This window comes from Aedes aegypti, chromosome 3, assembly GCF_002204515.2.
Source record: "Aedes aegypti strain LVP_AGWG chromosome 3, AaegL5.0 Primary Assembly, whole genome shotgun sequence".
In the NCBI taxonomy this organism is placed as follows: domain Eukaryota; kingdom Metazoa; phylum Arthropoda; class Insecta; order Diptera; family Culicidae; genus Aedes; species Aedes aegypti.
The window spans coordinates 404,186,721-404,213,189 of NC_035109.1; the positions used below are offsets into that span (position 1 = coordinate 404,186,721).

The 26,469-nt window shown below is 35.8% G+C and overlaps 1 protein-coding gene across 2 annotated transcripts in view; it reads left to right on the forward strand.

Annotated features, from left to right (window-relative positions):
• The first annotated feature begins 217 nt into the window (after positions 1–217).
• LOC5566708 (zinc finger protein 521) overlaps positions 218–26,469 on the forward strand; it is a 28,603-nt gene continuing 2,351 nt past the window's right edge. For both annotated transcript variants that reach the window (XM_021855654.1, XM_021855653.1), the window contains exons 1-2: positions 218–397; positions 462–764. In XM_021855654.1, the coding sequence (XP_021711346.1) occupies positions 353–397; positions 462–764 (348 nt within the window). In that variant the 5' untranslated portion in view covers positions 218–352. The remainder of the gene's footprint in view (positions 398–461; positions 765–26,469) is intronic.

Below are 26,469 nucleotides of genomic sequence, written 5' to 3' on the forward strand. Positions count from 1 at the left end.
TGTTTCTCTATAGGCCTATTCACATGACGTTCAAAAACAGCTGATCGGGAAGCTCTTTGACAGTTCTTCTATGGAAATGACAGCCTCGTGTATGCACCGGTTCTCCACCGATGTAAACAAATGCATAGACGGACCTGTCACATGTAAAGGCCTATAGGACAATTATGACTATATGTGTACGATAGTCTTTATTCGATGAATAACTAACTCAAACTTCAATTCGGCTTGTTTATGTTTGAATTTGGCTCAATAACATGCTATTAGACTGTAACCAAACAGTACACGAAGTTTAAATTTTGTTCACATCTAAATTATAATTTGAAATATCGTCTAATACACAACAGTATTATAAATGGATTGTACCTTCTGTAAGAAAAGTGCAGCCCACTTAACGCCGGTAAGTGCGAAGATTATAATTTCCCCTTGCCAAATTATGTCTCGAACTCATTTGAATTTCCCAGCACAACCTCTGCAACTTATGCTTGGTGCATGTGGAATGCTGCGAAATAGATGACATCCTGTCGGATAATGGAGGGATATCACCTCCGCCCGATGACGATGCCGAAGGCGATGAACAATTGGAAAACGAATTGCACCTTCAGGATGTGCGGGAGGAGTGCGACATTTGTCTGGAAAAGGTCCTGAAGAACGACCTGGAGCAGCACCGGGAGATGTGCTCGCCGCGGATAGTGTACCACTGTGCCATCTGTAGCGACGATTATCTGAGCAAAGAGGGATTGTGGAACCACCTGGATTTGCATGAGGTAAGGGCATCTTTTCGAACAAACGAGATAATATATTCAGAGCTTGTTGGGACTGACTGTCCTAATATAGGAACTTTAGAGAGTTCATGCCTGAAAAGCATGAAAAAAGCCTCTCCTTGACATTAGCATTAGCATTATGCATTTCGCACAAATTCGGAGGTTGTATAGTAGCGTGGGACAAAATTTGGATTATCGCTCCAGTCCATTTTTTGGATAGTATTTGGGTCCCATAACAACTGTGCAAAATTTCAGCTCGATTGGTGAAACTATATTCTAGCGCCAGCCGTTCAAAGCTTGTATGGGATTTACTATGGGAAAACTTACTTTTGCAAAAGAAAAATCGCCAGAGGTCGCCCATTGACATCTACAGTCAACCCTCCATGAGTCGATATTGAAGGGACCATCGACTCATGGAAATATCGAGTCACGGAACAGCAATGCTATGGAAAGCTGTTTGAGGGGACCATCATAGTAACCATGAAATATGATTTTTAGTATGGTTCCATGAGTCGATATCGAGTAATGGAAAATCGACTCATGGAGGTTTAACTGTATAAAAATTCTGAACACAGACATTGATAGGTATTTTTACGATGAAGAATATTGCCGAAGACCGCGAAACAATCCGGCACTTGTGAAAAAGGTTATTTAATGAAAACCTTTTGGCAAGGCGACGTTGCTTAACACATAAAGAAATAACAATAATAACAAAATTGGGCAAAATTTCCGAATAGTCTATGCCTAATAACTTTTTTTACAAGCATCGGATTGCTTTGCGGTCTTCGACAATGTTGTTCATCGTAAAAATACCTATCGATATCTGCGAGATTTTTATAGAAGACAACGGGCGATTTCTGGCGATTTTTCTTCGCAAAAGTAAGTTTTCTCATAGTAAATCCCATACAAAATTTGTACGGCTGGCGCTAGAATATAGTTTTACCAATCGAGTTGAAATTTTGCACAGTTGTTATGGGACCCAAATGCTATCCAAAAAGTGGACTGGAGCGAGAATCTAAATTTTTCATATAACCATGTCCCAGGCTATTGTACAACAGTCCTAGACCATTGTATGGGGATTGCCCGGTTTGCCTCTTTCGCGTCCGTTACCAATATTAGCAATTTGGGACTAACTCTTAGACAAGGTAGACGCATTTTCCAATAATCAAGCTGTCCTGGCCACATCCTTGCGAAAGCTTGGGGAATGGGAAAGGATTGAACACCTACTTAAGAGAGATGCAGAGAACTCTACGACCTCTCATAGATGTTGCGGGATGTTGTGGTATGTGGTAGTGTGATGTTGTGGTAGTGTCATAGAATACGTTCGGTAGACGTTCTGGCCGATAAATGTTTAATAGGTATTTGATCAGAACAATCTCATCAAATTCTTTTTTTTTTGAAACTCTCCTGCAATCCGTCGTTTCTCTAGAAATGAACACTGACAAACTTTCTGATTTCTGCCATCACAAAATACTCGCTCTTCACTTTTCACTTTTTCGAAAGATTCGAATTGTTCCACTAGCTATAAAGCATTGCATTGCACGAAGACCTTGAAATCGATTAGTGTGAGCAAACGAAAAATACGGGTGACGTAGTGCCGGCCAAATTACTGCGAATCACGTGAAAATCTAGCCCGCAGAACATCACAAAATAATATTTGCAAAACTAAAAAAAAAATGGCGTACCACCAACAATCGATTCTAATTTTTGCCAGCCGAAAACGTGACAGAAAATTCAAAACGCAACCGCCCGAGCGCAAGGCTTGCTGCGATCTCTTGGAGACTCTTCTTGACCTAATCTAAGTATAAAATTTAAAAGGTTTACGTATTTTCTAATCAACTATTAATTTATTAAGAGACCAGACAACATATTTTTACAAAACATTTTTTGAATAACAGTTAGAGTCCGTGTCGTTTTTTTTAGTGACATTATGAGCGCGAGCGAAATATGGGTACCGTAATCCGGAGGCTTGGGGAGAATTTGATCAGGTCGATACCAAAACACATTTCCTCCCAAGGATGCTGAAGGTTTCGTTGGCACCACAGACATTTCAGTTATAGTTCTAATTATAGAAGTCTAATGATGATTTTGAACTGTTTAATTTTTATAAAGGTCAGTTTTGCATAGAAATATTCACATTTTTTGAAGGTGTAAGCAATACATTTGGAAATGTCGGTGCTAAACAATCCACTGGTGCCATGCCTAGATGTCATATTCAAGTCTTTCAAATGGTTTGTTAGCTTAAGTATCAACTACTGAACTCATTTTCGATATTATACAGCATAGCAAGTATAGTGTTTTGCTCATAAAACCGTTTATTCCCAAATAATGTGCTTATTTCAAGGGAAATTGCCTACATTTGCATAAAGACCTCTTGGGCCCTTTTTAAATGTTTGTCCAGAAATACTCGAGTTGTAAGAATGTTTGCACAATTTTCGTATTCAGGAGACCAAAATTTAGTAGATAGGGACATTTTTTATTCTTAAACCTGCTTTGTTATATATGCAATTTCACCCCAATGCGTAATTTTAATTTTTTGATATTAAAATTATTTTTTTGGTATGATGAATATTATTTCATGAAAAGTCAATAACATAAACCGACAAAGATCAATGGAGTACTGCTTTTGTTGGAATTTTATTTGGCAATATTTGAATTCCGAAGGATTACACAACAAAAAAAAATGTAAAATAGTGATCAATTTGCCCCCGGATTACGTTAGTTCATGCATTTTTTAATGTTTTTCTCCTTGAATTTTATCACTAATTCAGATATATGTGCTAAGTTTCCTTCAGATATTACTCCAGGAGTTTTTATAGTGATTTTTTCGGACTTCCTAAGAAAGTCCTTAAAACATTCGTTCCAGATACAAGAATTCAATCTGGATTAAATAAACAAAAATCCGAGTTTAGTACTGTAACGTTCAATTCCGCTAGAGTTTAAACTCAAGCGGAAGTAAATGGTGTAGTACTAAATTCGGTTTTCCGTTTATTTATAGGTGTTCCACTAAACAGCTCGAAGATTTATTATCAATCTGGATTGTTTTTTCAAGAATCATCCCAGGAATTAGCTAGCTCAAATGCATCAGGTATTTCTTAAGCAAATCATCCAAAGTTTCTTCCAGAAATTTCTCAAGGAAGTCAAGTTCTCCAAGAATTTCTGAATGATTGTTTTATCGAATTTACAAGGATTTTCTCTAAATTTTCCGTTCAGAATCGTTTTTTTCGAGGATATCAATTTATGATTTTTTTAAAAATTACTTATAAATTACACAGATGGCTTTAAGGAAAAAATAGACGAAATTTTGACCCTAGATTTCTTTATGATTCTGTAAGAATATCTCCAGGAATTGTTCAAGAGATTCCTTTATCTTTATATTTTTCTGGCAACTATAAAAATCACTGAAAAAATCCGAGAGATTTATCTAAAGGAAATCCTAAAGTAATCACTAATGAAACTTGTGTAGAAATTTTTGATGAAATACTGTAAAGATGTCCAAAAAAAAAATGGGTAAGATAATTATTGTGAAATATGTGTAGGAATGATCGATGACCTAGAACTTAGAAGAAATTGCGTTCAAAATCTTAGTCACGATGACGTCACACCCAATGCTAAAATTGATGTTTGGGGCCGATGTACCAACAGATGTCGGTAGTGATTAAACGTCAAATGCGAACAAAAACTATGCGAGCGCTGCGGGTGGTGGATTTGCCATCTACCATATATTTAAATTGGTCGCTAAAAAGGTGGTTGATGGACAATTATGAGTGTGTCGTCTGTTTGTCTGGGATAATAGTTGTATTGTTTGCTGGCGTGAAAACTTACACACTTAGAATGTTTCACGGTTTCTGTTGAAATCTCGACAGCTGAACACTTCGGTAATGAAAATTATTGTAGTAGGGTAGAAGTACCAATTATGGCAATAGTGGGAACAAAAAGAGATTTTTCTTATTGTTTCACTAGACTATAATAGCTTATATTCACAGGAATGATTAAACTATTTGTTTTTGATGGTAACTAAACTTTGAAAAGAACATTCGTGCAATAAGCTTCGAAAAATGAACATTTGAAAATTTTGCCTCACATAGGGTAGGTGTACCAATTATGGATGCAATATGTCAACAGTAGTAATAAAAATCAAGTTGTAACCGCGTTTCTAAAGCGCAAGCATGACTTGTTGGTGTCAATTACTAGTTTAAAGCCTTGCGAATCTGTTGATTTAAACAGTTTTAGTACTAAATTTTCTTTAAGCTTCTAAAAATGGATTTTAAAAAGCGATGTCTTTGTACCAATTATGGCAATAGCGTTCCTAGCATTCGACATAAAAGTGTACCAATTATGGACTATCGAATATTTGCACGAAATGAACTCAAACGCCATAAAGAGCGAATGATAATGCAACGCTAATATGTAATGAAGATATCGCTCATAAAATTTTCCAAATATTTTGGGTTAAATAGATGTTAAATCAATTTTTTGCAATGGGTTCATGGGAGAAAATTTATTTTCGAAAAAGAAGTCAAAATGTAGTGTAAATGCAAATTATGATACAAAACAGCATTAATGATCTCACATTACCTTTCCAGTGCCAATTTTTAACGAAAAAAGAGGAAAAATTCTAAAATCGAGTGTCGCTGAAAACCCCTCTCTTTCATGAAATTAGCATCTTCCGCTCACGAACGTTTTCGAACGTGTGATAATAATGATAATGCCTTACCGAACCGTCCCGTCGTGGAAGTCACCCGTAAAATAGCTTTACTTTTTTTATTTTACTGATCAAAAAATGTAAACAAACCGCCTCCAGAGTATTGCCATAATTGGGCTCTCATACACTCTTTGTACCAGTTATCGACATAGTGGAAATAACACGATTTCCAACTTAAAACAGTAGAATTGATTGCATACCAGCTAAATTTATTCATTTGTTCTCACTAGGTAACATACATTCATCGGTTGAAACAGTTTATCCAGTAAAAACATACATTTCGTAACGGAGGTCCCTTAGCCAACTGCTAAGAAGGTGACATATATGTGAGGCAAAATTTTCAAATGTTCATTTTTCGAAGCTTATTGCACGAATGTTCTTTTCAAGGTTTAGTTACCATCAAAAACAAATAGTTTAATCATTCCTGTGAATATAAGCCATTATAGTCTAGTGAAACAATAAGAAAAATCTCTTTTTATTCCCACTATTGCCATAATTGGTACTATAGCCATAATTGGTACTTCTACCCTATATGTCACCTTCTTAGCAGTTGGCTAAGGGATCTCCGTTACGAAATGTATGTTTTTACTGGATAAACTGTTTCAACCGATGAATGTATGTTACCTAGTGAGAACAAATGAATAAATTTAGCTGGTATGCAATCAATTCTACTGTTTTAAGTTGGAAATCGTGTTATTTCCACTATGTCGATAACTGGTACAAAGAGTGTATGAGAGCCCAATTATGGCAATACTCTGGAGGCGGTTTGTTTACATTTTTTGATCAGTAAAATAAAAGAAGTAAAGCTATTTTACGGGTGACTTCTGTAGTAACCCAAAAGAATTTCGGAAAAGAATGAAATTTTGCTGCCGACACGTTGTGTAAAAACCGCCGCGAACTAACATCGACCGAGAAAACGGCCTATCGTGGTAACATATTCCAACAGATTCAAGACCTCTCCTCATAGCCGCTATCGCAACCCGACGCAAAAGATCAGTTGCGAGCAGCTTCGTTTTTCTGTCGTGTTCATTCCTTCTGCTCTAGTATCAACCCGAATCCTTCATCTACCACCATCTAGTCGTTCGCAACCCGAATGTTACCCCTCTTCTTAGCCAGTAATGCTCTCTGCGCTCTCTGCAGAGATGACCCTAAAGAGGCTCATTCACACACAACGCGATTTCTTTCATTTGCCGATTTCCTTTCGTACAACAAATTATGTTTTCTTGTTTTATACCAGACACGCTGAAAACTAACTACTCAGGTTGTGTGTTTTGTTTAACTGCATTGGAATATCAACTTTTTACCATGCTTCGGTCATGCCAATATTCTTTCTGGATATAACAGTGATTTTTTATTTGAAATTAAACTTATTAACAATTTACTATTGATATTTCAGACTCAATATTTTTCTTGCATTTAACAAATAACTTTTATCTACTACAATATTCCCCTCCTCTACTCTAGTTGATAATATAAGTTGCATTTTAAAGCCTTATACGCAACTGAAAAGTTATTTCTTGATCTATCTTGGTACATGGAATATTGCTGCAAGGAATCGATCAAGTAAGCGCCTTTTTTCTGATCGAAATTTTTGAATTCAATCTAATCCTTATCCAATGCAATTGAAATCCTAATACATTCCAAATCGAATCAAATTCTTATCTAAATCCAATCCAAATCCAATTCCACTCCAAATCTAATCCAATCCAATCCGTCCTAAATTCCAATCCCAACAAAATCCAATCCAAACAATCTAAATCCAATCCAAATTCAAATCCAATCTAAATCCAAACCAACTCCAATCCAAACCCAATCCAAATTCAATCCATCGAAATCAGCGATTCCATTGAAAATCCACTCAGTCAAAAATGGATGTGGCAAGCGTCCATTTCTATTGATGAGTAGATTATCAACGAATCGGTTCATCAACATAATCCAAAAAAGACTTTTCTTTCCAGCTATCCAGCAATTCAAATTCAATCGAAATCCAATCCAAATCCAAATACAATCGAAATCCAATTCAAATACAATTTGACTCCAGTCAAAATCCAATCCAAATCCAAATCCAAACTACATTCAATCCAAATCCAATCCAAATCCAATCTAAATCCAATTCAAATCCAATCTGAATTCAATCCAAATCCAAATCCAATCTTAATCCATTTCAAATCCAATCAAAATCCAATCCAACCCAATCCAAATCGAATCCAATCCAATCCAAATCCAATTCAAATCCAATCCAAATCCAATCTAAATCCAAACCAACTCCAATCCAAATCCAATCCAAATTCAATCCATCGAAATCAGCGATTCCATTGAAAATCGACTCAGTCAAAAATGGATGTGGCAAGCGTCCATTTCTATTCTTCTTCTTCTTTTCTGGCGTTACGTCCCCACTGGGACAGAGCCTGCTTCTCAGCTTAGTGTTCTTATGAGCACTTCCACAGTTATTAACTGAGGGCTTACTATGCCAATGACCATTTTTGCATGCGTATATCGTGTGGCAGGTACGAAGATACTCTATGCCCTGGGAAGTCGAGAAAATTTCCAACCCGAAAAGATCCTCGACCGGTGGGATTCGAACCCACGACCCTCAGCTTGGTCTTGCTGAATAGCTGCGCGTTTACCGCTACGGCTATCTGGGCCCATTTCTATTGATGAGTAGATTATCAACGAATCGGTCCATCAACATAATCCAAAAAAGACTTTTCACTCCAGCTATCCAGCAATTCAAATCCAATCGAAATCCAATCCAAATCCAAATACAATCGAAATCCAATTCAAATACAATTTAAATCCAATCAAAATCCAATCCAAATCCAATCTAAATCCAATCCAAATCCAATCTAAATCCAATTCAAATCCAATCTAAATTCAATCCAAATCCAAATCCAATCCAAATCCAATCTTAATCCATTTCAAATCCAATCAAAATCCAATCCAACCCAATCCAAATCCAATCCAATCCAATCCAAATCCAATCCAAATTCAAATCCAATCCAAATCCAAATCCAATCAAAATCCAAACCATCTCCAATCCAAATCCAATCTAAATCCAATTCAAATCCAATCTAAATTCAATCCAAATCCAAATCCAATCCAAATCCAATCTTAATCCATTTCAAATCCAATCAAAATCCAATCCAACCCAATCCAAATCCAATCCAATCCAATCCAAATCCAATCCAAATTCAAATCCAATCCAAATCCAAATCCAATCAAAATCCAAACCATCTCCAATCCAAATTCAATCCATCGAAATCAGCGATTCCTTTGAAAAATCGACTCAGTCAAAAATGGATGTGGAAAGCGTCCATTTCTATTGATGAGTAGATTATCAACGAATCGTTCCATCCACATAATCCAAAAAAGACTTTTCACTCCAGCTATCCAACAATTCAAATCCAATCGAAATCCAATCCAAATCCAAATACAATCGAAATCCAATTCAAATACAATTTAAATCCAATCAAAATCCAATCCGAATCCAAATTCAATCCAAATCCAATCCTAATCCAATCTAAATCCAATTCAAATCCAATCTAAATTCAATCCAAATCCAATCCAAATCCAATCTTAATCCATTTCAAATCCAATCAAAATCCAATCCAATCCAAATCCAATCCAAATTCAAATCCAATCCAAATCCAAATCCAATCCAAATTCAATCCATCGAAATCAGCGATTCCATTGAAAATCCACTCAGTCAAAAATGGATGTGGCAAGCGTCCATTTCCATTGATGAGTAGATTATCAACGAATCGGTTCATCAACATAATCCAAAAAATAGTTTTCACTCCAGCTATCCAGCAATTCAAATCCAATCAAAATCCAATCCAAATCCAAATTCAATCCAAATCCAATCTAAATTCAATCCAAATCAAATCCAAATCCAATTCAAATCCAATCTAAATTCAATCCAAATCCAATCCAAATCCAACTTAATCCATTTCAAATCCAATCAAAATCCAATCCAAATCCAAATTCAATCTAAATCCAAACCAACTCCTATCCAAATCCAATCCAAATCCAATCCAAACCCAATCCAAATCCAATGCAAACCCAAATTTTACTCAATCCCAATCTATTATAAATCCAATCGAAATATTATCCAAATCTAATCCAATACAAAAACGAATAAAAACGATTATCCCTATCCAATCCAGATTCAAATCCATTTCAATCCAACTCTTGTCCATATGCAATTCAAATGCAATCCAAATCGAATTAAAATTCAATTCAATAATCCAATCAAACTCCATCCAAAATCCAGCTCAATCTCATTTTAAACTAATTCAAATTTAGAACGAATCCTAAAACAAAACAGCAGTTCTCAACAACTTCGGACATCATTTAATCTGGCATCCACTCAGTTTTTCTATAATATTATGGTCTCTCCTCCACAAAAAAAACTTCCCGTAGGCTACTTGCTACGAAACGTAATTTTGTTTTACCTTCGGAGACCTTCCACTCCATTTTATTTTGTGCTCGGAGACCTCTCGCTCCACTTTTTTTTTCCACGGAGACCTCTCGCTCCGGCATCTACTTTTCCTAACATCGGAGACCTCTCGCTCCTTAATATTTTTTTTTCTAGAGACCTCACGCTCCAGGAATTCAATAAAAATCTTTTCTTTCCGCAAATTTTCTTTACATTCCAATGCCAATTTCAGATTTTTTTTTTCTCGTGCTACCGATATCGGTCATCAAAATCCAAACAGTAAAATTTCAACACTAAGCTTTAATCCACGTGCTTCCATAAATCTCCGCCATTTTGTCGACACTTCATCAATCCAATTCCCATATGTCGCATTCCTTGCGCTTACCCGCCATTGTCTCGTTACGTCGATGAAAACGCGAACGCGTGCAACTTCAACGGAATTAACCAACAGAATGAGCTCGAATCCCGAAAGATTGCGTCGCCAAAGTTACCGAATATCTTTTCTCCTTCTCCCGATATCGCCGTGCATATCTCTCTCGCTCACATACTCACACGCTTACCACACGCTCCCTTTGCTCGTCTCTATAGCTGACGGATTGTCGTAGCTCTTCGTGTCGAAATCCGATTTGCCTTCCCTTATTATTGTTGTTCCTGTAGAGAATAGGGTTAATAAGAGCAAGCAAGTGTACGATAAATTCAGAGTGTATTTAGGGCGAATGAAAATCATCGATTAATTTCGTGCCGATCAGAATGAAAGCTGTATAAACGTGGAAACCCGAATAGCCTTCGGGTCGTACGAAGTTTATGTCACGACCAAAGCTATTCGCTCCCAAGACGACAATTCGTCCGGTGGGGTGTGCTGCTGTCGTCATGATGATGGTTGACGAGAGCAATGTCAAACTCATTCATGGTTTCAAAACATTCGGAACAAAATATTTATTTTCACCGCTTACTTCACTTATGTATCAAATTGAATGAGATCCAATGGTAGAAAATTCATTTATCTATACAATGGTATTTTTAGGGGCAGCGGAGAATGTCCCGAAGCGTCTTTTATTCAAGCGCAAAAATCGCTCAGGCGAAAGTTCCAATGAAACTAACCCTACATATCCTGGTTTTCCAACTTCAAACTAGTGCTCCTACCAGCCGGATCTCAATTTTTATGAAAGTAGTGCAATAATACAAAAAACAAACGTATGTAGAACATAGAGAATGGATATTCCTACCTTTTCCGCCTAACTGTTTCACTGTGAACCGTCTTATATCAGGAAAATAAAACATTTTTCCCCACAGCGGCATGTGATGGATGCGTGAAAAATCAAATCTCTCATCATCTGACTAGTTACGCTACCAAAGTATAGATGGCTAACAGTATGTTGCGTTTTGCGATTGGAAGCGTATCGTGTAAGGGTGAAAAGGAGGGAACAACAATAATAAGGGAAGGCAAATCGGATTTCGACACGAAGAGCTACGACAATCCGTCAGCTATAGAGACGAGCAAAGGGAGCGTGTGGTAAGCGTGTGAGTATGTGAGCGAGAGAGATATGCACGGCGATATCGGGAGAAGGAGAAAAGATATTCGGTAACTTTGGCGACGCAATCTTTCGGGATTCGAGCTCATTCTGTTGGTTAATTCCGTTGAAGTTGCACGCGTTCGCGTTTTCATCGACGTAACGAGACAATGGCGGGTAAGCGCAAGGAATGCGACAGCAGTGACTTTTAAACTTTAAACTCTCGATTCGTACACTTGCTTGCTCTTATTAACCCTATTCTCTACACCATACTTCAGGAAACTTTTCACTATTTTTCCAAGTTTCGATTAACTTACACCACCGGATACTCACCGGACGGGAGCACTCACTGCGCCATTGTAGTAACCCAAAAGAATTTCGGAAAAGAATGAAATTTTGCTGCCGACACGTTGTGTAAAAACCGCCGCGAACTAACATCGACCGAGAAAACGTCCTATATCTTTTTATCTACTACAACTTCCACGACGGGACGGTTCGGTAAGGCATTATCTTCATGTTTTGTACTCAATTCGAGTGTACGAAGGTACGGTGCTGCCATCTGGGAAAAGTTTGCTCGATGCGTGAAGCGTCGAAAATTTTACCCGGCAAGGTATAGGAAGCGAAATTTCAAATGCTCATATAAAATTAACTACAGTAGTTATTTAAAATCTTTTCAGTATATGTTGATATACTTTTGATGGGCTACATTTTAGGCATATAATTTTGAGTTTTATATATTTTTCTCAATATGCTGCTGATTATATAGTTGATCAATAGTCTAACCCCGTACACTTAACAGAATTTAATTAAAAAGTGTTTTGAATTTTTTAGAAGCATTTGAAAATTGACTTCCTATGCTTTGCCAGGTAAAATAATCGGAGCTTCACGCATAGGGTCAACTGTGGTAATTACCTTCGTAGACGCGAATTACTAAGATTTTTCAATCACACGTTCGAAAACGTTCGTGAGCGGAAGATGCTAATTTCTTGATAGAGAGGGGTTTTCAGCGACACTCGATTTTTGAATTTTTCCTCTTTTTTCGTTAAAAATTGGCACTGGAAAGGTAATGTGAGATCATTAATGCTGTTTTGTATCATAATTTGCATTTACACTACATTTTGACTTCTTTTTCGAAAATAAATTTTCTCCCATGAACCCATTGCAAAAAATTGATTTAACATCTATTTAACCCAAAATATTTGGAAAATTTTATGAGCGATATCTTCATTACATATTAGCGTTGCATTATCATTCGCTCTTTATGGCGTTTGAGTTCATTTCGTGCAAATATTCGATAGTCCATAATTGGTACACTTTTATGTCGAATGCTAGGAACGCTATTGCCATAATTGGTACAAAGACATCGCTTTTTAAAATCCATTTTTAGAAGCTTAAAGTCAATTTAGTACTAAAACTGTTTAAATCAACAGATTCGCAAGGCTTTAAACTAGTAATTGACACCAACAAGTCATGCTTGCGTTTTAGAAACGCGGTTACAACTTGATTTTTATTACTACTGTTGACATATTGCATCCATAATTGGTACACCTACCCTACGTGTAAGGAGCTCCTACTTAAATTCTTGTTGAGTTTCAAGGAAAATCTGCAAACGATTTTTTTTTACAAAATCTTGAATAAACCTCTAGGGATTTTCATTAAAGAACTCCGGTACAAACTGGAGAAATCTTTCGAACAATAACTGGAAAAAATCCTGGGAAATTTATTATAATGTTGAAATTACTAAATAAAGTAGCATTGTAGTGCTACAGAATTTCTTATAGAAAATTCCTCTTAGCATTTTTTGAGAAATCGCTGGTTCTTGAGATAATTTTCGAAGAAATTCCTAAACATATAACAAGAAAATGATAGAGATTGGGATTTACAAGCAGTTTTTCGAATTTGAGTAATTTGTCATACGGTCATTTAGCTTGACGGGGGCTTAGATCCACCGACCCGCAACATCGTAGGGGGTTAAGGCCTCCGAAAGAACAATCCGTGAGTAGATAGGGATTGCCAACGCCTTCTCCGTTCCTGGGATTCAAGTCCATACGGATTCATCCATTGCTTTCCTCAAAGCGTTCGTTTGGTAACTCGACAACATTTAAACACTATATTCGCGTTAAACACTATTTATTTACAGCACAAACTGCATTTATTTCAACATTACAAATATTTCCACGATTCTACATTCATCTTCATAGTTAAGTATTCACATATATATAGAACCGTTCTTAGATAAATACTTGGTGACCGTTCACCTTATTGCTTGCAGTAGCACTAAAACTGCAACCTTCTAATCTCTTACCGATCGACTCGTTGCGATCGTGTAATGATGACGTAATTATCTTTCTCTCTACTCATTTATCTTAAATTTCTCATAAACCATAAAATAATGACAGGGGTGTATTCCAGGGTGGGTAAAATCCTCATGTCACTCCTAAACAGATTTAATTCTGTGTATGGCAAATAATCGTTATGCCAAACGACCCTATGCCAAATGGCCCGATCCTCATTTGTTGGCAAAAATTTAGTAGAATTTCATCAGAAACCTATATAGGTATTTGCCCAAAGGTACTCTCAAATATTATTCCGAAGTTCTCTGCAATAATTCATTTACTGATTCTATAACAGCCTTTCTAAGGAACTCCTCCATGAATTTGGTTCAAGATTCCTTCAAGAATTACTCCAGAGACTCCACCATCAGAGATTCCTCCAAAATTCTTCGAAAAAAGTTTCCAAGAAAGCAATGTCTAGAAGTTCATTCAGTGATTCTTCTATTAGTTTTGTTAGGATTTCGTTCAAGATTTCCTTTAAGAACATCTTGAAGAACTAAAACAATAATTCCTGATTCAACTGATTTCTTAGGACATTCCTCCAGAATGTTCGTTCAGTTTGCGAAGGGCGGCTTCATAAGTGCGAAAATGTGAATAAAAGTGCGAGATTGCATTGAATCATGTTGGTGTCTTCAGAGCACATATTCTTTGAACTGCGATGAATAACCCCGCCGAAGACACTGACTGGATTTGATGCAATCGCGCACTTTTATTGGCGTTCCCGCACTTGTAAAAACTTCTGCGATAGTCCAGTGGTGAATGAAATGCGCAATACTAGCTAAATTTCTGGATGAATTCAATGATCAGGGCTGGTAGCGGTCAGATAGCAAAATAATAGTGACTTTATTGACCAAAATGATCGAAATAGTGACCGTGACCTACAAGTGACTTCAAAACTACAAGTATTAGTCATAAAAGTGACTATGTATATAAACCAACATACACATTTGGTGAATTTAGAATGTAGAGAACTACATGTATAACTACATTATAATGTCAAATATTTCTTACCTATTATCTGAACAGGATAAGACTTGATTGTCATAAATGATCAAAAACATGGCGCATTGGAGCTTTCACTTATCATTTGTCTTATGAGACAAACATTAGCTTGATATAGGTGACTATGTTATAGGTATGTATGATTCCAGCAAAAATAAAAACAAATTCAAATACATGTTGGAATACTTTTCCAACGAAGTTTGGGAAGACTTTCGGATCGCTTATTTAAGACACTGTCTAATACGTTCAACCGTTTATTCGCTACTTGAAGCACTCGTTAACAACAGGACCGTTCCTTTGCCTTCTCCAATATATGAACTGACTTGCTCATTGTCTTGAATCGCTTTTTATAGCCGCAAGGTAGAAATTGGAGAAGGCAAATGAGCTTGTTTGTGATTGGTTCTCAAATTATTACGGGTAACTTCTTATAATCCTAACAATCGGCCATCCTGACCGTCATTCGACCCGAATGACGCTCTCACGAACATTATTCAATATTATTTCATCATTATTTTATGTTTTTCAATTGAACAGTTTTCTTTGATATTTACTTCATATTTACTCACTTTCTTAACAGCATCGCTTTTGTTTTCACTTGCATAGCCTGACTCTGTTTTATCACCTATTATTATATGTGTTCGAAACTGAGTTTGATTAGTTACTACTAAATCTCCAATACCTACTCTTTCGGTATTTGTCTCATCTTCCTTAAATTGATTTTGGTTTTTCCTTACTAGTTTATTTTCAAAGCCTACACTCTTTTTCTTTTCAATAACGTTGTAATGTTTAACGTCATTTAACACTTCATTAAAACTTTTTCCATAAGGCACTCTTTCTTTTTCAATTGTTTTTCCAATTGTTTGATTTACAATCTTCTGTTTACTATCTCTCGTATTTGTTGTATTTCTTACATCACTGTTGTTACTAAATGTGGAATTTTGCTGAACTTCGGAAGCATCTTTTGATTTTAATTTAGTTTTATTTTTAACGTTAGTCTCTTTGGAAGTAATATATTTTTCAGGAATATTGTTCAAAAATGACTTCAGTTCTTTGACTTGCTTGTACCATGTCTTAGGATTATCCGCAATAATCCTACACAGTGAAGGAATAAAAGAATCATGAATTTCATTATCAAAATCATTATCAGCCTTTGCTGTCGAAATACTCATGGAGAAATAATGCTCTTTTGCTAAAAATTTAGCTCCGTCAGCAGTGATGCTAACATCACCGTACATCAATAATTTGCTTCCAATTATCACGCTCTGGGACATATCTTTTGTAGCGAGAACATCGAAATCCATGCGAAGAGAGGTGTGCTCAATTTGTATATCTACTTGTGCAGAACCCAAAGTACTGACAGTTTCATTCAGCATTGTTAATCTCTTTTTCTCACACTCATCAACTAAAAGATTTAATTTGTCGGCCCAATCCGCTCGCAATAAAGAGACATCTGCCCCAGAGTCAAAAAAAGCTTCTACAGGTAGATCACCAAATGAAATAGTCATGCGCGTTCCATTAGAAACCATAAAAGGATTACACATATTTACATTTTTATAACTAAATCTTTTTGGGCATTCCCTTGCTAAATGACCAACATTACCAAAGCTATAACACTTTGTTGTTTCTGGTGCATTATTATACCCATTTGGCGATTTTGGTTTGCAACCCCCATCGTAACGAACATTTCCGTACCTTTTCTCTGCATTTACGTACACTAGTTGGTTCTCACTGTTATATTTACTATCTTTGATTGATTGATAAACACGTAATTTTTCTCTAAATTCTCTAACAGATTGTGCTCCATAAAGCAACATCTTATCAGGGCCATTATCATCAATCCCATTTATAGTATGGGTTATGATTGATTCAGAGTCAACATTTGCCTTTGCTCCGATCTCTCTCATCACCAAAAAGTATTCGAGAACATTTTCTCCCATGTTCCTTTTGCGTGCTCTTAGTTTCTCATGCACCATTGCGCTATTTTCTCTGTGTTCAAATTCAGTAAGCAAGAAATCTCTTAGTGCCCTCCAGTTAATTATATGATGAGCAGTATTGATAGACAATTTTGCCAAACCAATTAGTTTTCGCTTCGCTACTACAAACTTGCGCATGTCAGACAAACCAATTGCATCTGCCATCTCTTCGAAATCGTTAATCCATTTGCGCACGGAATGAAGATCGGAGCCCGAAAAATCAGTAAAAGCAGACTCAATTTCACCTACCGTGAGACGATGATCAAAGCCTTCGTAACAATTATTACGCATGGAACCACAACACACATTTGTGATAACCCCAACACTTGCGTTGTTCTGCCTACAGCCTTCAGACCTTTCCGAAGCATTACAGTTTCTAGCCATTAGGACTTCATTACACACTGATCTGACTGAATCGTAATTACCACTATTATTGAAACTATTTGCCCTTGCAAATTCTTCGTCATTTCGACAATTGCCGACAGGAATATCGCTACCACTATTATTTACACAATGCATAATTCTTCGTTGCTCATTATTTTCATAAAATCCACTTCTGTTCCTTTCCGCTTCATGGCACATATTCCCGCCATTTGGCGTACTACAACCCTGAAGTGGCACATTACTGGTACGCATCTCATCAAAAGCACTGTTCAGTCTGAAATTTTCCAGCCTTAAACTGTCTATCGCATTTTGCATAGCAGTTATTTGCTCATTCAAATTCACTACGCTCATATTAGAAAAGTTTAGTTGATCGATCATACGTGTAAAAGTATTCTCGATCGGATCACGTGCTGGTATACCATAATTAATTACAGTTGGAGTCTGAGGTACAGGGTGATTCGGAGAGCCTACCGATATAGGTCGGGGTTGAGGATATTGGTGAGGAGGCGGAGGGGTGTTATACCCGAACGGTGGTAAGTTTGCCATCACTTTTCTGGGCAAACAAATTCGCACTTTGACGACAATAGTTCACACCTGCTCATACACTTTGAGTGCGGTTATATTTTGTAATGTTTGTTTTTCGCTGCTGTTCGTTGCCCTTTGACCGGTCAACAGAATGTTTTGGCGCCGCACGGCGAGCAGGCTGTTTGGTACAGTTTGGCGCGTAGGGTTTTGTTCTTCTTCGTCGTAAGCGCTACTATTCGTCGTATCAAACTTTAAATGTTCCATTACGGCGGATATTCAAACTTACCTGCAACATAGATTGATTATCCAAGTATAATTTTGTGAAAGCTGTTATGGTTTGTACACTTGTACACCAAAAATGCAATAAAACTACTGTATTTTGGTAAATAACTTCAGTTCAATCATCCACTTTGCACTTTTTTACCGAAATCGCATGGACGAACACGATTTGAGAGAAATGCTTAGCGATCGACTGAGCCACACCACTTTCCAACACAAGTTTCTTCCCGCCCCCGTGGGTGACTTACTTCGCCGGGCACTTATTTTCACTATGGAAAACCTTCGTACTTCTTCACTGAAGGATTTCATTCCAATCACACGCCGTAAAACTTCAATAAATCACCAAATTTTACGAAATTTCCTCAACCGCCGCGTATAATTAAGAATGTAAACAAAGTTCAATCCGTCGTACTGAGAAAAAAAAGCTTGTGTGCATCAATGTGTGCGCGACGCTCGACGTAAAAATACGATTCCTTTGATTGTGTTGTTTTCGCTGTACTGTGAGCAAATGTCATAATTTTACGGTCAAAAGGAATTGTGTTAATATGTTCGGTCTGAATTTTAATGACGAACAATTAATTTTAAAGGAAATTAGTATATTCCATCATGCTGAGGAAATGGAGGGAGATGCCCGTAGATCTATATATTCTTGTAAAACATTTTATTATAGCGTTGATATGTTGTGTTTTAACCACTCAATACACACAGTGAGCCGTAAGCTGTGAGACGAATCTGGAAACTGATTGCGACGGAGTTGAAAACGATACGACGGATTGAGAATACGGTAAGATGCATTTTCTTTGCATTTTTTCCAAAAAGAGATCAAGATTTATCAAAATGTTATTGTACAATGCTAAAGCCGTTTTGAGAAAGAATTGTTTGGCATCGGTTTGTATCAGCATCATTCACTGCAATACTGGGAAAATTGCAGTTCTCACTGATCAATGCTTAATACGATGGATACTAGCACATCACCCTACTTTTATCAATAGCACGAGAATGAAAACAAAAACGCACCTTCGCGCGCTTTGGCTGTTCTTCATAAAGAAATTGCACTGAGTAATTCACTTAGTTCACTAATATTTGGGTTTGAATTCACTTTTTTAATTTTTACCTTAACACTATATTCAAGTTCAATTCCTTAATTCAAACAAATCACTAATTCTCTAAATCAGACTATTCACACTATTTCTCAAAAAACTTCAACACACGTGTCCCTTAACAAACTAGCGATTCCGATGCTTCCCGGACGAGCCCCCAAATTTGTTGGAATACTTTTCCAACGAAGTTTGGGAAGACTTTCGGATCGCTTATTTAAGACACTGTCTAATACGTTCAACCGTTTATTCGCTACTTGAAGCACTCGTTAACAACAGGACCGTTCCTTTGCCTTCTCCAATATATGAACTGACTTGCTCATTGTCTTGAATCGCTTTTTATAGCCGCAAGGTAGAAATTGGAGAAGGCAAATGAGCTTGTTTGTGATTGGTTCTCAAATTATTACGGGTAACTTCTTATAATCCTAACATACATGAACTCCAGTAAAAAAACTCGTGATAAATTTTTATCAAAATTCCTGTCCATGAGGAATATACTGAAAAAAAAAATCATTAAAGATTTTGAGGTACGAATTACTCGAAGCATTTCTTAACCAATTTTGGAATGAATCGAGAGATTTTTTTTGCTGTAGACAAAATTGTAGCAAAAATCATGACTGAATTTCACAACATCCTGAAATAAATCCTGACCGAATTCGAAATTCAAAAACAAGCAAAAGAGTAGAAACTCATTCTAAATTTGTGGCAGAATTCCTGTAAAATTATACCATTTCTTCAAAATAAACAATTGTGGGATATAGAATCCATTAGGTTGGGAAGTGATAATAGGATTGATCACAGCAAGCGGTTTTATATGTTCAAATGTAATGCACACTGTCATGTTGGCGAAATTAGTCTCCCTTAGTAACACGCTCCTGTCACTTGCATACTAGATGCATGCATGCTCTGCCTCACTTGAGAACTGACACTTCAAGACCAACAATTGAAAAGGCCTCAAATGTAAACAAATCGGTTTTCTGCTCATTTTAGTGTATAAGAGCCTATTCTTACTAAAACATACAATAGTCATTTAACAATATGCATAAAAGTTGAAAAAATAACATTTTTTTAAAACGCCCCATCTCGCCCGCTAACCAGGATATTCATCGCAAATTCTGAATCTGACGGAAACCGAGTTGAGGCCTATTAAACAAACATCAAAATTGCAATGTAGATTGCAAAAATCCTTCCAAATTCACTAAGTAGATGCAGGTTATACTACGGAGCGACTGCTCCTTGTATTATTTTATACAGTGGTTGTCTCAACGGCGAACATTATCAAGTTTTCCGTCGGGTTCCTGTAGACTGATGTATTTTGTATCATACTACCTAATAATACCTGTGTCAGCCTGTCTGTACTTCACAACTTATCAACAAAAACACGATTTGGTTTCAATTGCATGAAAAATAACGTTCAATTGAAATATTATTTCAATTGAACCAATATTTCCATACATTTTCTCGACGACAAACTCGCGTAGCACGTACGTAATGTTCATGGATGAGGAAGGGTTCAATCAATCACATATTTAATCGACCGCACGAATCTTCTCTTGCAGTAGGAATCTCCATGTACTTAACTTCATCACTTAACACTCTTCTACACTTCAATTTTCTTATTTCATCATCAATTTTGAATGATTTTCAAAAGGCCACATCTGAAGATGATTAAAAAACAAGCCACAACTAGAAAGCCTCAACACATTCTCGAGTAAACAAAGGCGTCAACTCACAGGCCTCATCAGCGTCGGCAACCCCGTCTATGGGCACAAATGAAAAGGGCTGCACAGCTTTTGGTGAAATAAAAGCCTCATTTCCTTTGACTCGTTTTTTTTAGCAGGATTTTTTGCTAAAATGATAGTAATGAATATTCATAGCTATAAATCAGTTTATCCATCGACACCAATCCGCGCCGAAAACAAAAATCTGTTTCATTGACATCTTTACTATTCATTATAAAAAAAAATGCGAAAACGTGCATGATCAAAAACTAGTTTTTAATGATACTTAAAGTGAATATTTTCGCCTTGTCTTAAAGTGTCTACCATTGAGCAAAACAAGTTGTAGAAAAATCCAGTAATTCGAGTTTTACATCGGAAAAATCGTATTCAACAATATCACTCGAAATGTATTTGTCATCAACATTTCAATATATATTTTTTTTTTGTAGAAAATCGTGCAATTCAATAAATGGTAGCGTCACTACAAGCAGAGAGGAGGCCTAGTTTGCAACTATACTTAACACAATTCGATATGATCTTTGCATACAATAGGAGATGCAAAATGAAGTTATTAATGATAACTTAAGAAGAAAAACGTAAACATTAATTTTATAATTTTCTCTCATTTAAGTTCACACTAAATTTTAAGTGGTTATGTTATCGAAAGCGAAAAGAATGCCATTAATAAAATTATATCGTCAATAGTGTATTTTTTTCATGCAATACATCATCATATTGTTTAAGAAAATAATGTTGCAAAAATATTATTTTATTTATGAGATGTGGACTGTTTTTATTTTCATAAAACTTCAAGTCTTAATATTCAATCAATTTGAGGTAAAAATACTTAAGATTGTTGTGATAATTTAATATTTTTAACAAATTTGTTTTTATGAAAATTGTTATTTCTGTGTGCGTTTGAAATGCAAATATCAAATGAGGAAACACCAAACGCGGTAAGATTATTCATAAGAAATGCGATGTCAAAGATAGATTTTTCTTGCTAGCAGTGATGCCACATACACAGATTTATCTGTAACTACACATATTATTACTTGTTCTTGCCTACAAATGTCTGTGATCAAAGATCAAATCACAGGTTTATTAGATAAATCACAGGTTTATTAGATAAAGATTTTAGGATATTACACAAGTTTGGGACATGGATGTGGAAGATATTGCCATTACTCTGATTATTTTTTTTTGAATTCTTTAGAATTTTAAATTTTTAGGAACAATTATGCATTTTCTTCTTAGTTTTAGTAGAATAACTTCAAATCAAAAATTGTTGACACGCCAAGAACAGCCATAATTAGTTTGTAAAGGTTCTTTTTGAAATAAAAAGTTAAATTTCAATTTTTTGCGCAACACAGATTTTTACCAAGATTTTTGGAGCAAAAAACATTTTTTCAACCTAAAACACAGATGAAATTCGAAAGTAATGTGGCAACACTGCTTGCTAGGGTGGTGGTGATTTATGTAACGTTGCTAAGTGTCCTTTGATTACTTTGTGTTACCGCATTTGGAGGACGTTTACTCAACATTTGCATCTCAAATGCAAACAGCAATACATCTTTTTTTCAGTAATATTCATTAGTCATTGGCAGTACATTGGACTATACATGCTCGTTCACCTTAAAATGCACTTTGAAGCACAAAACCAAAAAACACTTCTTTAAACTATGTTGAGTCCATATCACGCACAATGTATGGAACCTTAAATGTCCCGCACAGCTTCAGAAAATCTTTCTGCTTATAAATTTGTTTTTAATCCGCCATGAAACAATTTTCCTTTCGCGTTCACTTTTCAGCTCTTCTGAGTTTTTGAACTGATCAATGTTCAAGCCTACTTGATCTCTTCTTCAAAAAATTGAACTGGAACGCAAACTGAACACGTTCAAATGCAACACTGGTACATACCTGGGAGGGAGGCACCGATACTACACACGAAATATAAGACAACGTTATTTTGAACTGCAAGATAATTTCAGCTTACCAACAACAATCAAGGCAGGCTTCGAGAAAATCGGTAGTTTCCTTTTGTTGTGCACCTTCGATCTTTCCTGACAAACATGAAAAAAGGGCCACAGTTTTCTATGCACTTAATATTCATTTTCATTGGAAAAAGTAGAACGATGCGTTTTTCAATGATTTATGTTCAATCAGATTAAATGGTGCTCAAGTGACATTACTTGCGTTATGTGCATGAATTGATTTTCATTCGATTTTTATCACTTTTGAAGAAATACGAAAATGTGTTTTAATCAGTTACGCGCCTTTTTCATGTTAGTCCAATGTTTGAGATCTGGGCTCACAGTGACAGTTCGTGACAGCGGAATCTCGGCTCACTATGACGTACAGAAATTTTGTATTGGTTTCTCCCTCCCAGGTACATACAGTTGTGTTCAGAATAATAGTAGTGAAAGCCGATTTTCATATAGAATGTTCAACTTTATTTATTTATTTATTTCGTCAATCAATAGTAGACTACACATTTGCTTAATTCTATGTTGTAATATATCTTAAGAAATTAAAATATTGTCTTAGCTTTGTTCGCGACATGGTCAGATCAATTTCTGTGCAATGATGATTATAAAGAGACATCATTCGATTCATTGGGCCGAATTTTGCATAGTTAGTTCGATGATTATTTGATGCAAACAAATTCCGATTTCTTAACTGTCTAGCGGGCGTGTAGAAATTCAAATTCAACATGCTAAAACTTTATTCTCCTTTGAGCAAAACGCATGAAATTTTGACAGAGAACTCTAAATATCTCCAATTTTATTATCATTAAATTTGTCTTAGTACTGCACACTAAGAAGAAACTAATATTACGTATGTAACGTAAGTTTGATGGCATTAGAAATTAAAAATACGTCATTCTTGTAAAATTACATCCAACGTGACTAAAAAATTTTTGCGATTCGAATAATCTTTAGTCGATTATGACGGAAAGTTACGTCATTTGTGACTTAAGTTTACCTAATTTTACTTGCTTCAATATGTCGGGCATATATGACATAAATTTCAATGATTTTTTCTAAGTGTTTAAATTTTTCTTCACTCATCGGTGTTCAATAATTTCTTCCACCCGCTTGAGCCTATTAAATAAACTTTTAATCAAAAAAAAAAATTCTTCCAGAGTTACAGATTTATAAATTTGGCGATTTCAACAGATGCTAACTTTTTAACTGGTGTGTTGTGGTGGTGATTCAATCGTTGTACTGGTTTTCAAAGCAGATCGTAAAACGGTTTTATGGTGATCAGCTTAAACTGCAAAAGGTTTTATTTAGTTATATTTACATTCACTATTGCATTAATTATACATACAATTTTCAGTGTTGCTTTCTATTAACTTCAAGTAATTTTTATCTTCTAGATTTACAATGCTCTTCACTGACAAAACTCCTAATTTGACTGCGGAGTTATATATTGTTTTAAACTTTTCTATTTCTCAGCCAGAGTATCCGCATATTATCCGCACAAATTCCTACATGGTTTGATGTCTTGACATAATATATTCATTCATGTCTGATTTCAGATATTTGAAAAACCAAGCCAAATGAGCGCCATTTTCTAAGATTTTTAACGAGAAAGAAATAAAAATTTTCTATTTCCAGTTTAACCTATTTAACCAAAAACATACCGATCGCCGTAAACACAAATGAAAAATTTAGATCAGTGTCATTAAGAATTTAGGGAAGAACGATCTCTTGATTGCCTAGCGACCCTCGAGAAATATGACTTCAAATAAAATGAGAATGGTTTACAAATAAAATGTTACTGTTTTTTATATTTCCCTGAACAACATTTTAGATATCAGTGACTATACTAACTGAACTTTAGTGCTCTCAAAAAGAGACATGATTTTTTTTGTTTTAAATAGAAATTTTCTGTATATAACTGCAATTTTTGTTGCATGATTTGGGAAATCCGCGATTTTCACGACAGAATTTTATTCACCCGCGATTTTCGCGCTTGGCTGGTCAAATCCGCTACAAATCGGCGAAAATCGGCGAAAATCGCGAAATCCGCGAGAATCGCGAAATTCGCGCCAGTTGTAACAGGCCTAGTTTTCATAATCGGAAGGTTTTAAAATATTCTATCGGTGAAATTTTGATTGTTTACACTTTTTTATTATTTTCCATACTAAAACCCATGAAAACTACGGTTTTGCGACGAATTTCAGCCCATACAAAAAGTATGGAAAAAAATTCACCTATAGAATATTTTAAAATCTTCCGATTATGAAAATATAAAAATACTGATCTCTAGCGAGAAAAAAAATCCTATGTACATTCGATTTTTATAATCGTCTAGTTCAGACATACGTGCCTTGACGAGTTTCTGACAAACTCTAAATTTGTTTGGTTGTTATTCTCGATCTTTCTTTGGTTAATCTCCCGGAGAAGTTTTGATGAGGTTCTTTTAAGTTAACGATTCTTTCTAATATGCACAGATTACTACAGAAAGTTCACTAGTAATTTATTCAGCATATTTGTCAGACATTGATCCTGATTTGGCCAAAAATTATTGAAATAATTCAGACAAAGAAATCATACTAAAATCGCTCTCTAAATTTGGTCAGAATCTTCTCCAAAACTTTTCTCAGAAAATTTTTATTTTTTCCGTTGTAATTGTCATACCGTAGACCCACCCTGTACCCACTTGACACTTTGCCTTTATAATAACAAACTAGCTTACCCGACGTGGCTAGCCACGTTCCAACGAAATTTTAAAGCAAAAAGCTATGTATAAACTTTCATATCGCATGATACTGATGACCTCAAAATCGCCTAAATTTATGCTCTGGCCATACTCCATCAAGCACGTAGCCTCAATAATGTTCTAGTGTTCTAATCTGAAATAATTATAGTCTTATATGCTGTTGTAGTGTTTCTTCTGTTCTGAAATATTTCAAAAGTTTCAGAAGGTTCTGTGAATTAGAGAGTAGAATCTTCTAGCAAAGTGCAAAGTAGTGTGATTCATTGTCATTTTTCAAAATCACAGTTGTGGTGAAAAGACCATCGACTCAAGGAAATATTGAGTCATGGAACAGGAATGTTTTGGAAAGCTGTTTTAAGGAACCCTCGATCATAGTATGCATTTTTTTAGTATGCATCCATGTGTCGATATCGTTCTACTGTAAATTAATAAAACTCGAATATTCGGCGCACATTCATCTCATTCATGCTTATCTTGCTTTTAGATATGTCAAACTCGTTTTTGAACCTGAGCTGTAACTGGAGAAACTCGTTTCATATTTATAACTCCAACCCGATTCAAGTTCAACCGAATTACAATTTGCTTGAAGTTGATTTGTTCATGTTTAAATCACCAACCCAATTCCTAAACAGACGACAAAGATGAAGGGTTCGAGAATATATACGAATTGAAATGCACAAAGTTCCAGAGAACTCCAGAATATTATGTCAAAGAGTTATCGTAGTACTCCACAATTTGCAATCGTATTGTTCTTATATTAAAATTGACCGTTGTAGTGCTCTTAAACTGCTGTTGTAGTGCTCAACGAAACTTTTCGATGAAACATTTCAAAGCGTTACTGACAGACAGACAACTCTGGGATTTTATATATATGATATCTATATTTTCTGTTTGTGTTTGAAAAGCTTACTCAGCCTTAAATTTCTCCAAAACTCTGGGATAAACCTCTTGTTTTTTTTTTCAAGAATCATTAGAACTGGAAGAACAACTGGGAAAATCAGCAAAATAATTG